At 42.6% G+C, this 12332-nt stretch overlaps 1 protein-coding gene across 1 annotated transcript in view; it reads left to right on the top strand.

The window, feature by feature from the left end:
* Positions 1-12332, top strand: part of lcmt2 (leucine carboxyl methyltransferase 2) — a 31351-nt gene that overhangs the window by 10495 nt on the left and 8524 nt on the right. The window contains exons 3-13 of the mRNA XM_061879629.1: positions 1-54; positions 137-323; positions 386-542; positions 5166-5355; positions 5419-5526; positions 7593-7680; positions 7744-8166; positions 8284-8381; positions 10692-10879; positions 11902-12037; positions 12098-12258. The exon at positions 1-54 is cut by the window's left edge and continues 28 nt beyond it. Of these exons, the coding sequence (XP_061735613.1) occupies positions 1-54; positions 137-323; positions 386-542; positions 5166-5355; positions 5419-5526; positions 7593-7680; positions 7744-8166; positions 8284-8381; positions 10692-10879; positions 11902-12037; positions 12098-12258 (1790 nt within the window). The remainder of the gene's footprint in view (positions 55-136; positions 324-385; positions 543-5165; positions 5356-5418; positions 5527-7592; positions 7681-7743; positions 8167-8283; positions 8382-10691; positions 10880-11901; positions 12038-12097; positions 12259-12332) is intronic.

The following is a 12332-nucleotide window of genomic DNA, read 5'->3' as shown; positions in this document are numbered from 1 at the left end:
GACTGTTGTGTGCGCACCTTCCTGCAGATCACACAACATTGTGCCAAGCGACAGGTACTGTGAGCCAACAGCTAATGACTCATCTTTTTTTTACTTGAATTAATCACAACTTCTATCTTTTGTACGTCTTTTGCAGATTTTGTCTCTGGGCGCCGGGTTCGACTCATTGTATTTTCGCCTGTGTGCAGACGGGGCGGCACTGGAGAGAGCCGTGGTGTTTGAGGTGGATTTCCCAGATGTCACGCTGCGCAAGGCAGCTCTGATCAGGTCCAATGAGACACTGGCAGGAATGTTGGACCTCCAGCAGGGACAATGTCATACAGGTTTGTAAACATTCACTGTATCATACTGCTCATATGTACTTTGTGTGTGTGTGTGTGTTTAGGACCGGTGTGTGTGTCCAGCAGTCAGTACTTCCTTTTAGGGGTGGACCTGCGACACGACTCCCTGGTTGAAGAAGCTCTGATGATGGTTGAACTGGACCAGAATGTCCCAACGCTCATTCTGTCTGAAGTGGTGCTCACCTACATGGAAACACAACAGTGAGCTTTTAACATACATATGTATGAATGTGTGTATATATATATATATATATATGTGTGTGTGTGTGTGTGTGTGTGTGTGTGTGTGTGTGTGTGTGTGTGTGTGTGTATACCGTATTTCCTTGAATTGCCGCCGGGGCGCTAATTAATTTAAAACCTCTTCTCACTCCTGCGCTTACCAAAGGCATGTGGTAAAAGTAAGCATGCGTTAATCATTTTGAAACCTCTTCTCACTCCGGCACTTACCAAAGGCATGCAGTAAAAATTTAAGTGTGATGTAAGCTTGGACCTTAAATCCTACTGAACAGCTCTTAATCTTCTTCCCTTTATGCGATTTCAAATGACCGGTATTGAAATCAGCCTCCTCCATTTTGAAAATGATGACAGGGGAAGTGTCCCTCGTGACATCACGAGTTTGACCAGGCGGTAATACTAAGCATGCGCTAATTATTTTACAAAGCGAGTTTGACCCGGCAGAAATTAATAATCATAATAATAATTTAGATTTATATCGCGCTTTTGTAAACACTCAAAGCGCTCACAGAGAAGTAGGACTCAACATTCATTCACACCTGGTGGTGGTAAGCTACATCAGTAGCCACAGCTGCCCTGGGGTAGACTGACGGAAGCGTGGCTGCCAGTTTGCGCCTGCGGCCCCTCCGACCACCACCAGTGTGAGCGGCGGGGGCAAAGGGTGAAGTGTCCTGCCCAAGAACACAACGGCAGCGATTTTTTGGGATGTCAATAGGTGGGAAGCGAACCTGCAACCCTCAGGTTTCAGGCTGGCCTCCTACCCACTACGTCATGCCGCCCCTAATTCAAGGCAGGCGCATACTAAATTCCCTGCGGCAATTCAAGGAAATACGGTGTGTGTGCGTGTGTGCGTGTGTGTGTGTGTGTGTGTGTGTGTGTGTGTGTGTGTGTGTGTGTGTGTGTGTGTGTGTGTGTGTGTGTGTGTGTGTGTGTGCGTGCGCGCGCGTGTGTGTGTATCTCTCTCTATCTATATCATTCATCCATCCATATATGTATGTATGTATATATATGTATGTATGCATGTATATATATATATATGTATATATGTATGTATGTATATATATATATATATATATATATATATATATATATATGTATGTATATATGTATACATACCACCTAGACTGGGGAGGCATGGGAAGTGAAATGCAATTGCGGAAAGATCTGCAAAGGTGCAAGAGGCCTCAAATACACCAGAACAAGGCCAAGTGTGGACAGGGACAGACGCATGAACACCGCTCAGACAAACTGTCTGGTGAGACACAGGAAGCAAACCATAGTCCTAGAGGTCTCTGTGCCCGCAATCCCCCAAAACCACACAAGAACAACCTTAAATGCCATCCCAGAAAGCCTACCCCAGCCAAGGAAGGAAAGTAGGACTCAACATTCATTCCAAGAGGTGGTCTATGCTCGAAGATCTGGATATGGTGCTTGGAATGGTTCAAGCTGGTTCAGTAGAAAGGAAGGTGGATTCACCTACAGCCATCACCTACAACTTGGTAAAAGAACGGTTTGGAACAGTGCCAAGGAGAGAGGACAAAGCCAGACCAGAAAAGCAAGAAAACAAAAAACAAAGATCAAACAACTTCCGAAGGAGATTAAAACCCTGAAAAAGCAATTCAAATTGGCAAGCACGGAAGAAAAGAACTGACAGCTAGCCTTCATGAGCAGCTCATCAGGCTGAGAAGTGCTGAAGGGCAAAGGCGGAAAAGGCAGGAAGCAGCAAGGGCCCAGTTCATAAAAGACCCCTATCACTTCACCAAGTCACTTTTGGGAGAGGCAAGGTTAGGGACTCTAACAAGTTCTAAGGAGGAGATGGAGGAGTTTGTTGAAGAGACATTCATTGACCCTTTAAGAAATGATGCCCTACCAGAAAATCACGGGCTTGGTACCATCAGACCACCAATATCCTCCCTCAGCACAGAATATCCATCATGGAGAGAGGTTCAAGAGGTCGTCAAGCACGCAAGATCAGCTTCTGCCCCAGGTCCTAGCGGTATACCCTACAAAGTGTCCAAGAAATGCCCCAAGCTCCTACACAGGCTGTGGAAACTTATGCGGGTAGTAATAAGAGCCAAAGGAACCGTACCAACAAGCTGGAGTAGAGCAGAAGGGTGCTTTGTGCCGAAAGAACGGGGGTCCACACAGATCAGCCATTTCCACACCATTTCCTTGCTCAGTGTGGAGGGGAAAATCTTCTTTTTAGTGCTGGCCAAAAGAATGAGCTCCTACATGACCCGGAATGGATATATTGAAACCTGCATCGAAGGGTTTTCTGTGTGCCTTGAGCTTATCCGAAAAGAAAGGCAACCTAACAGTAGTCTGGCTTGATTTTGCTAATGCATATGGATCAATTCCCCATAATGTGATCCAATTAGCTATGGACCATTACCACATCCCACATCACTTAGGGATGATCACCAGCTACCTGGGAGACATCAAGCTAAGATTCCAAGCAGTCATGTTCACAACAAAATGGCAGCCAGTGGAGAAGGGAATAGTGACAGTTTGCACCATCTCCCCCATCTTGTTTGTGATTGGAATTAATCTTATAATCTCTGCAGCTATCATAAAGTCAAGAGGACCAAGGACTGCAGCATGAAGTCAACAACCAGCAATCAAGGCATTCATGGATGATCTTACCGTAATAACACCAACTCGCGTGCAGGCAAGATGGGTCCTGGCGGAACTGGATCATATAGGTACTTAGGCGAAGATTATCTTCAAGCCTAAAAAATCAAGGTGTCTGGTGATCCAAAAGGGGAAAACAGTAAAGTTCAAGCTGCTTGTTAAGGGTGAAGCAATCCCAAACATCCAGGGTAACCCTAATAAATGTCTTGGAAAGTGGTATGATGATTCCATGACATAAAAACAGCATCTGCAGCACCGAAAATCAAGTTGAAGAATGGTTGAAAAGGATTGACGAGTCTGGTCTGCTTGGGAAATACAAGTGCTGGATCTACCAGCATGGCCTACTCCAAAGACTTATGTGGCTTCTCACCGTGTACAGAGTGGCTATAACAACATTTGAAAGATTGGAGAGGAAGTTGAACAAGCACCTTCGAAAATGGTTGGTAATACCCCCGAGCTTTACATCTACGGGGCTCTACATAAGCTCAGGTCAGCTCCAGCTCCCCCTGTCTTCAGTTCTGGAGGAGTTTAAAGTCGCAAAATGCAGACTTTCCCTGACGTATAGGGACTCCCAAGATCAACTCATCGGGGAAGCTGGAATAAGAACAAGATCTGGCAGGAAGTGGGCCGACAGCACTGCTGTTATTCAGGCGGAATCATATCTCTGGACCAAAGATGCCATCGGAAGCCCCTGCACTGGAAGACAGGGTCTAGGAACATCACATTTATAGCATTCGTCCAATTCCACTCCCAGGGAAAAGAGGACCATGATCCAGGATGAAGTTTGAAACCTTGAAGAAGGAAGAAGAGCTAAAACCGTCGAGCTTGCAACCCAAGGTGTCTGGACAAGGTGGAACCTTCCCAAAAGGACCGTGACGTGGAGTGAACTGTGGAGGCCGGAGCCGTTTCGTATCTCGTTTCTGCTCCAGGCAGAATGCGACACCCTGCCGACCCCAGTCAACCTGCATTGGTGGGGAATGAGGGAAGACCCGCTGGGCAGGTTGTGTGGCGGTAAAGAAACTATGGCACACATTCTTTTGGGGTGCAAAATAGCATTGACCCAATGAAGATATAGGTGGCGCCATGACAAGGTGTTGGCAATGCTTGCAGACATTTTGGAGAAAGAGAGGAGAAACACCCAGCCAAAACTAAGCCAGTGCTGAGCACCATCCCTTTCGTGAAAGAGGGTCATAGACCAGTCGTCCAAGGCCAAGCTAACGTAAAACCTCCTGCAGTTAGCCCAGGGTTGGAAGATGGAGGTCGACCTGGGGAGGAAGCTCCTCTTCAAAAGGCAGTACTGTCCACCACTCTCAGACCAGACAAACTGTAGTTATGCGGTCCCCAGAGGGAAAGAAAATCATCCTGGTGGAACTTACTGTCCCGTGGGAGGATGTTCAGAGGTCACTTGAGGAAAACAGCCATTCGTAGTCTGAGAGAAGCAGCAGAGAGAGCCTCCAGTTGGCTCTAGCATAAGAGAGGACAATAGCTGGAAGCCTGGATGAGAGGAGCCGTCTCCCGTCCAAAGGCAAAACCCAGTAACTCAATTTTGGTCAAAACTGAGCTGATAATAATTTTGGAGTTACTAGGTGATATGCTTCACATTAGTGTATGCGATATTGTAATTTGGTCCGTAAGTAAGCTGTTACGCGCATGGCAGGACCTAGCAACTACCACATAACCGCTTAGATACAACAGAAAAACCAAGTATCTCAAGGGTATCTCTATATGTGAGTTACCAGGTTCTGCTTTTGGACGGGAGCAGTGATCTGGCCAATCACTGCTGACCCATCAACCGGAGAGTGTTGTGGTTAAGGGTCGAAACACTCAGTGAACGTTGGGGACCACCCAATGACTGCTTGTCAAAGCTAAAGCTTTATCCATTAGAAATGGATTATAATAGCATCTTTGATGTATTTGCAAACATACTCTCACCCGACATGTTACATGCTGTCCATCCAGGTCTAATGACATCATCGCTTGGGCAGCAAGGTTCCTGCCCCACTCGCTCTTCGTGATGTACGAGCAGATTCGTCCTCACGATCCGTTCGGTCGCGTCATGCAGGAACATTTCCTCAAAGTGAATTCTCCCTTACATGCGCTCCAGCAATACAACAACACTGATGCACAAAGACAAAGGTTCCTCAGCAAGGTGTGTGGTGACTCAATACAACACACACTTTGTTTATTTGCAAATACATGTTGTTGTGTTCAGGGTTGGGACGAGTGTGTGTGCGTGGACATGAATGACTTCTTCCTCACCATGATCCCACATGAGGAGAGGCTCCGAGTGGAAAGTTTGGAGCCCTTTGACGAGTACGAGGTCAGTTTCAGTCGTCAGCCATTGAAATATATGATCGAGAATGCTGGAATTAAAGCAAACTTTTTCCAAGTACTGCGGAAGGAAAAAGATGTGGAGGCTATTCTGATATTTACCATTTTGTAAAACAGCCAATGTAAATATGCTGAGAAGTTTTATTGACATAAAACAGGTTTATTTTAAAGACAGATGTAAAATTAATAGCATGATCTTCTTACATTATACTGTTTGCTTCCACATCTTTCCCAAAATATTTCAACTTTCTTTTTCTAACAAAACATTGATAGTATTGTGACTATAATTTTTCATAACTTTTCTCAATTAAATTTTCTGAAAATTGCAACCTTGTTTTTTCTCTTATTTTTTCAGTTGTAATAATTTTAACCCCTTTTTTATGTATTACTTCGACTTTATGAATCTATATTTTGAATGTATTCTCATAAAATTACATTTATTGATAAAATCCCCATTTTCTTGTATAATCAATTTTTTTTTTTTACTATTATGACTGTATTTTGATTATATTTCGCATTTATTTTCAAATAATTACTGCTGTTTCTTTGTGAAGGGGTATTTTTACAATGTAAAAAATGAAAACACAGCTGCGGGCCGGAAACCCCCTCAATTTGGTCACTTCTCAATCATGTTCATCCAAAAGCCCAAATACAATTATTTGGACACGGTTTATTTTTTATAACTTGACGGTTTGGACTGTATGAGAAAGTGAGAAAAAGACTTGTGTCTTTGATTACATGGTCTTTCATCAGCATTAACACGTAAATTAGCACAACAGAACCAGTGTTGTAAACTACTGAGTCAGCGTGAGCAGTCCTTACTTAAAGGCCTACTGAAACCCACTACTACCGACCCTGCAGTCTGATAGTTTATATATCAATGATGAAATATTAACATTGCAACACATGCCAATACGGCCTTTTTAGTTTTCTAAATTGCAATTTTAAATTTTCCGCGAGTTGCTTGTTGAAAACGTCGCAGAATGATGTGTACGCTTGACGTCACGGACTGTAAGGAAATATTAGCGCTGCACCAAACACGGCTAAAAGTCGTGTTTGTTCATGGCGTAATTACACAGTACTTTGGACATCTGTGTTGCTGAATCTTTTGCAATTTGTTCATTTAATAATGGAGACTATAAAGAACAATGCTGTTGGTGGAAAGCGGTGGATTGCAGCTGTCTTTAGCACCGAGACACGGCCAGTGTTTGTTTGTTGTGAAGCAGAGCGGTCAAGCGAACATGTTTTCTCTACGTCAACCAGCATGTTTTTGGATGGGGAAATTGTGATGTATATCTTACCGGAAACATCAATGGATTATTCGTCGTCCTTCAGCAGCTGTCATGTCAAAAAAGGCAGCTGTGAGCTTGGCTCCTCGGCTTCTCTCTGAGACACTGCGTGTTCACCGCAACCATCCGACTTCGAGGTATGTCTTTATAACCTTTAAAATCTCACTAAAACACAAAACAATAAGCAGATAAGGGATCTTCCAGAATTATCCTAGTAAATGTGTCTAAAAACATCTGAATCGCTCACAATGCAATCGGTTTTTTTTTTGTTTTTTTTAACTTTATTTATTTTTTGCAGTCCTTCGCTATCAATATCCTCAGCCACGAATCTTTCATCCTCGCTCAAATTAATGGGGAAATTGTCGTTTTCTTGGTTGGAGGCTCCCATTATAAACAAAGTGAGGATGTGAGGAGCCCTCACACGGGTGACGTCATCTTCTGCGACTTCCGGTACAGGCAAGGCTTTTTTATTAGCAACCAAAAGTTGCGAACTTTATCGTGGATGTTCTCTACTAAATCTTTTCAGCAAAAATATGGCAATATCTCAAAATGATCAAGTATGACACAGAATGGACCTGCTATCCCCGTTTAAATAAGAAAATCTCATTTCAGTAGGGCTTTAACATGTCACTAATTAGTGACCCTTTTAGTTAATTGCTTTTGTCAATCACACACACCTGGCAACAACAGAATAGTGGTTTAAAATAATTACAGGTATTCATTGGAATATTTTTGGTAATAACTGCCTTTTTCCATTTTTTGCAAGGAATGGCACCAGAAATGCTCTCACTACTTCATCCTCACAGCATCTCGAGGTTCTGTCTTAGTGCCGTCCTTGCTCATCCATCCTCCAGGTGCTCATTATGTTTTTTTGCCTTAATGCCTTTGCAGCATAAACTGTGAATTCTTCCCTTCAGTGACCCTAAAAAGTCTGTCTTGGAGCCCCGTTACCCTCCCAGTGAGGACCCTCCAAGTCCGAGTGGAGGGTCTCGGCATGGCCTCCACCTGCTTGGACGTAGGACACGTCCTCCTCACTGGCGGCTCCTGCAGACGTGGCAGAGGAACTCCAAGTCGACTCCTGCTCAAAGGCCCTGAAGGCTGGACATGTGTGGGTGTGGAACCTTCCACGCATTTGGGTGTCCGCCTGTACCACACGGTCACCTCCACTCCGGGAGGAGGTGCGGTCGTATACGGAGGTCGATGCTCTCCTCTCAAGCCGATCAAGGGCCTTGTCAAAGTCGGCCATCATGGTGGGTCACTTCAAGAGGAGCAGATGGTCTGCACAGGTGATCGTCCTCCGCTCAGGTGGAGACACACTGCTACTCTGCTCTCTCGTAAAGGTAACCCCTTATTTACCTTTTTAATTATTTAATTAACTATTTATTAATGAGAGACTGAATGATGTAATTGTATGCATGTTCCAAATAAAGTGACACCATAATTGTTTTTATACATAGGAAAAAACTTGCTATTTGTCTTTGGTGGTAAAAATGAGAGTGAAGCAGTGTTGGGCGGTGGCTACTTCCTGGATGTTGATCAGCAGCACTGGGTTGAGGTGAGCCTGATACATTTTTACATACCGTATTTTTTGGACCATAAGTCGCAGTTTTTTTCATAGTTTGGCCAAGGGTGCGACTTATACTCAGGAGCAACTTATGTGTGAAATTATTAACACATTACCGTAAAATATCAAATAATATTATTTAGCTCATTCACGTAAGAGACTAGACTTATTAGATTTAATGGGATTTAGCAATTAGGAGTGACAGATTGTTTGGCAAAGGTATAGCATGTTCTATATGTTATAGTTATTTGAATGACTCTTACCATAATTTGTTACGTTAACATACCAGGCACCTTGTCAGTTGGTTATTTATGCCTCATATAACGTACACTTACAGTATTCAGCCTGTTGTTCACTATTCTTTATTTATTTTAAATTGCCTTTCAAATGTCTATTCTTGGTGTTGGATTTTATCAAATAAATTTCCCCCCAAAAATGCGACTTATACCCCAGTGCGACTTATATATGTTTTTTTCCTTCTTTATAATGCATTTTCGGCAGGTGCAACTTATACTCCGAAGCGACTTATACTCCGAAAAATAACGGTAATCTGCTTTATTTTCATCTTAATATTACAATGTTTCAATATAATATTCCTTGGTGTCTGAGTGGTTTTGTTCCAGTTGGAACAACAAATAGTATTTATTTATTTTCAACGTTCAATTGTCAACAAAGGCGCTGATGATGTGATTGTCACATGACACGAAACAAACAATGGAGAAGCAACCTGACTGAAGGCGGAAGTAAAGCACATAAATAATTGATACAAGCTAACAATTGGGGAAATAGTTTTAGAAAAGTTGAGTTGTGGGGAATATTCACGTTTACTTAAGTGTGCCCCACAAGGATGACCACCAACGTGTTGGCAAGAAATAACCACTGCAATGGAGTTATCATGTAAACCAGGGGTCGGGAACCTTTTTGGCTGAGAGCCATGAAAGCCAAATATTTCAAAAAGTATTTCCGTGAGAGCCATATAATATTTTTTAACACTGAATACAACTAAATGTGTGCATTTTTAAGTAAGACCAACATTTTTAGAGTATAATAAGTCTCTTATTCTTTTTAATAACATTGTTATTCTGAAGCTAACCAACAACAAATAAAATACTTCTTACCGTTATTGCGACTTCTTGAACAGGTGCGACAGAAAACGAATGGTTGGATTGAAATGCATGAGAACGTTTTATAATTTGAACGTTATTTTTAACACTGTGATTACCAGCGGAATTATTAATTACTTATCGTGTTAAGCAATGTCAGCTAAGATTTATCTGAGAGCCAGATGTAGTCATCAAAAGAGCCACATCTTGCTCTAGAGCAGGGGTTGGCAACCTTTACCACTCAGAGCCATTTTGACCTGTTTCACAAATTAAAGAAGACAAAGAAGCCGCAATCATTTTCGCGAATATTTGCTGGTGGTCACCCATGTAACAGTAATGAGGGCGTGCCATGAAGCCATTGCCTTTGACGCCTTCTACAACATGTACAGACAGCTTACCAGTCCAGTAACATGTTGTATGTGACTTCCGCAGATACGCGTACACGACTGCAAGGCATACTGGGTGACACAGAGTACACTGAAGGTTGTTATATAAACAATTTTAACACTCTTACTAATATGCACCACACTGTGAACCCACACCAAACAAGAATGACAAACACATTTCTGGAGAATATCCGCACTGTAACACATTATAAACACAACATAACAATTACCCAGAATGCTATGCATCCATGACTCTTTCAGGCTATATTATACACCCCGGTAGCACCAAAAAATCCGCTTCTCCCCCTTCCGTGCATCAGTTGAGGTGGGCGGGGGTGTATAATATAGTCAGGAAGAGTCATGGATGCAAAGGATTCTGGGTATTTGTTGTGTTGCGTTTATGTTGTGTTACTGTGAGTATGTTCTCCCGAAATGTGTTTGTCATTCTGCATTGTCTTTTTTATTTTGTGAAACGCGTCAAAATGTAGAGGCTGCTAAAAGTAAAGCCATCACGGCACGCCCTCAATATTGTTGTCCGAGTGAAAATCAAAGAATGTTGACCCCGGGTGATGTCCGGAAGAGGCTCCGATAACCGGAATCCCCCCGTAACAATCGGGGGGTCGGCGATTGTGCAGCTGAGTCACATCAGAGTGCCCTGATGTAAACTAACAGTCAGCAAAGTTTATTCTGTGTAGATTTCTGACTGTCTTGAGTGCACAACGGCTCATTGCTGCCTTCCACAGGCCAGGCCGGGTATTACGTTAAGAATACAGCATGTTAAAATTGTAAAGTTCAACGTGCGTTTGTTTCAGGTGCCGGTGGAGGGCGCAGCACCAGAAGACCGCCATTCCCACTCGGCGTGTTCCTACCAGGGGGGAGTGGTGGTCTTTGGGGGACTGGGAAGAAAAGGAGAGCCGCTTGGGGACACAAACCTACTGATGCCCAAAGAGAGAGGCTTCTGCTGGGAGAGGATAGACATGCAGCCCCCGCCTTGTCCCAGGTGTGTTCATTACAAGGATGATTATTTTCAACCTAAATCAATGCTGCAAACCTTCTTTTAGAGGAGGGTGTTGAACGTTGTGACTTCTCACAGCCAGGCAGCAAAGACATGCATTTCATTTTAATTCAATACAATGAAAAATAGGTTTATCATTAAGAGGTTTTAGTGTAAAATGTGATGAACAACAAAATGTACTATATATAATATACTATATAGCAGTGGTTTTCAACCTTTTTTCAATGATGTACACCCTGTGAAAATGTTTTTAATTCAAGTACCCCCTAATCAGAGCAAAGCATTTTTGGCTGAAAAAAAAGAGATAAAGAAGTAAAATACAGCACTATGTCATCAGTTTCTGATTTATTAAATTGTATAACAGTGCAAAATATTGCTCATTTGTAGTGGTCTTTCTTGAACTATTTGGAATAAAAGATATAAAAATTACTAAAAACTTGTTGAAAAATAAACAAGTGATTTAATTATAAATAAAGATTTCTACACATAGAAGTAATCATCAACTTAAAGTACCCTCTTTGGGGATTGTAATAGAGATCCATCTGGATTCATGAACTTAATTCTAAACATTTCTTCACAAAAAAATAAATCTTTAACATCAATATTTATGGAACATGTCGTCCACAAAAAATATAGCTGTCAACACCAAATATTGCATTGTTGCATTTCTTTTCACAACTTACATTCATATTTTGTTGAAGTATTATTCAATTAATATATTTATAAATGATTTTTGTATTGTTGCTATTTTTAGTACATTTAAAAAAAAAAGCTTATTTACCCCTTAGCATACCTTCAAGTACCCCCAGGGGTACGCGTACCCCCATTTGAGAACCACTGCTATATAGTATGTGTGTATATGTATGTTTTGATTTTAAATTTGAATGATGTGTGCAGTAATTGGCAGCAACCAGCTGAGGCAGTGTTGATTTGATCTCAAACTAGTTCGCTTTTGGTTACCAGAATTTACTTGGAGGAAAAAGTGTTAGATTTTTGTGTACTTTCAGGTACTCTCATTCCGCCCATGTGCTCGGCGAGCAGCTGATTGTGGTGGGCGGAGTTTGGCTGCATTGGGATGGCGTGCCGGGAGTGGCCGTGATGGGGCTGGACACGCGCTGCTGCAGGGAATTCCGTCTGGACACGGTGAGTTTGGAAAGGTTAAAACAGTCACAGCTGGACAGCAAGTGAAAGCGTTCTCCTTAGAGTTCGGTGCCGTATCCGCTGATGTTGCACTCCTTCTGCTCCGAGCTGACGGACCAAAAGAAACCAGAGCTGCTGCTCATTGGCGGTGGAGGAAACTGTTTTTCCTTTGGAACACATTTCAACCCTCACCTTGTTTCTGTGGACCTGCAGCCTGCGATCAGGTAGTGCACCTTTAATCAACACATGTGCTTAGTTAAATGCAAACTGTGGTGCTAGTAGTGCGCCATCTAGTGGA

The sequence above is a fragment of the Nerophis ophidion genome, linkage group LG19 (genome assembly GCF_033978795.1).
Source record: "Nerophis ophidion isolate RoL-2023_Sa linkage group LG19, RoL_Noph_v1.0, whole genome shotgun sequence".
NCBI lineage: Eukaryota > Metazoa > Chordata > Actinopteri > Syngnathiformes > Syngnathidae > Nerophis > Nerophis ophidion.
This window is presented reverse-complemented; position numbering and strand designations above follow the sequence as displayed.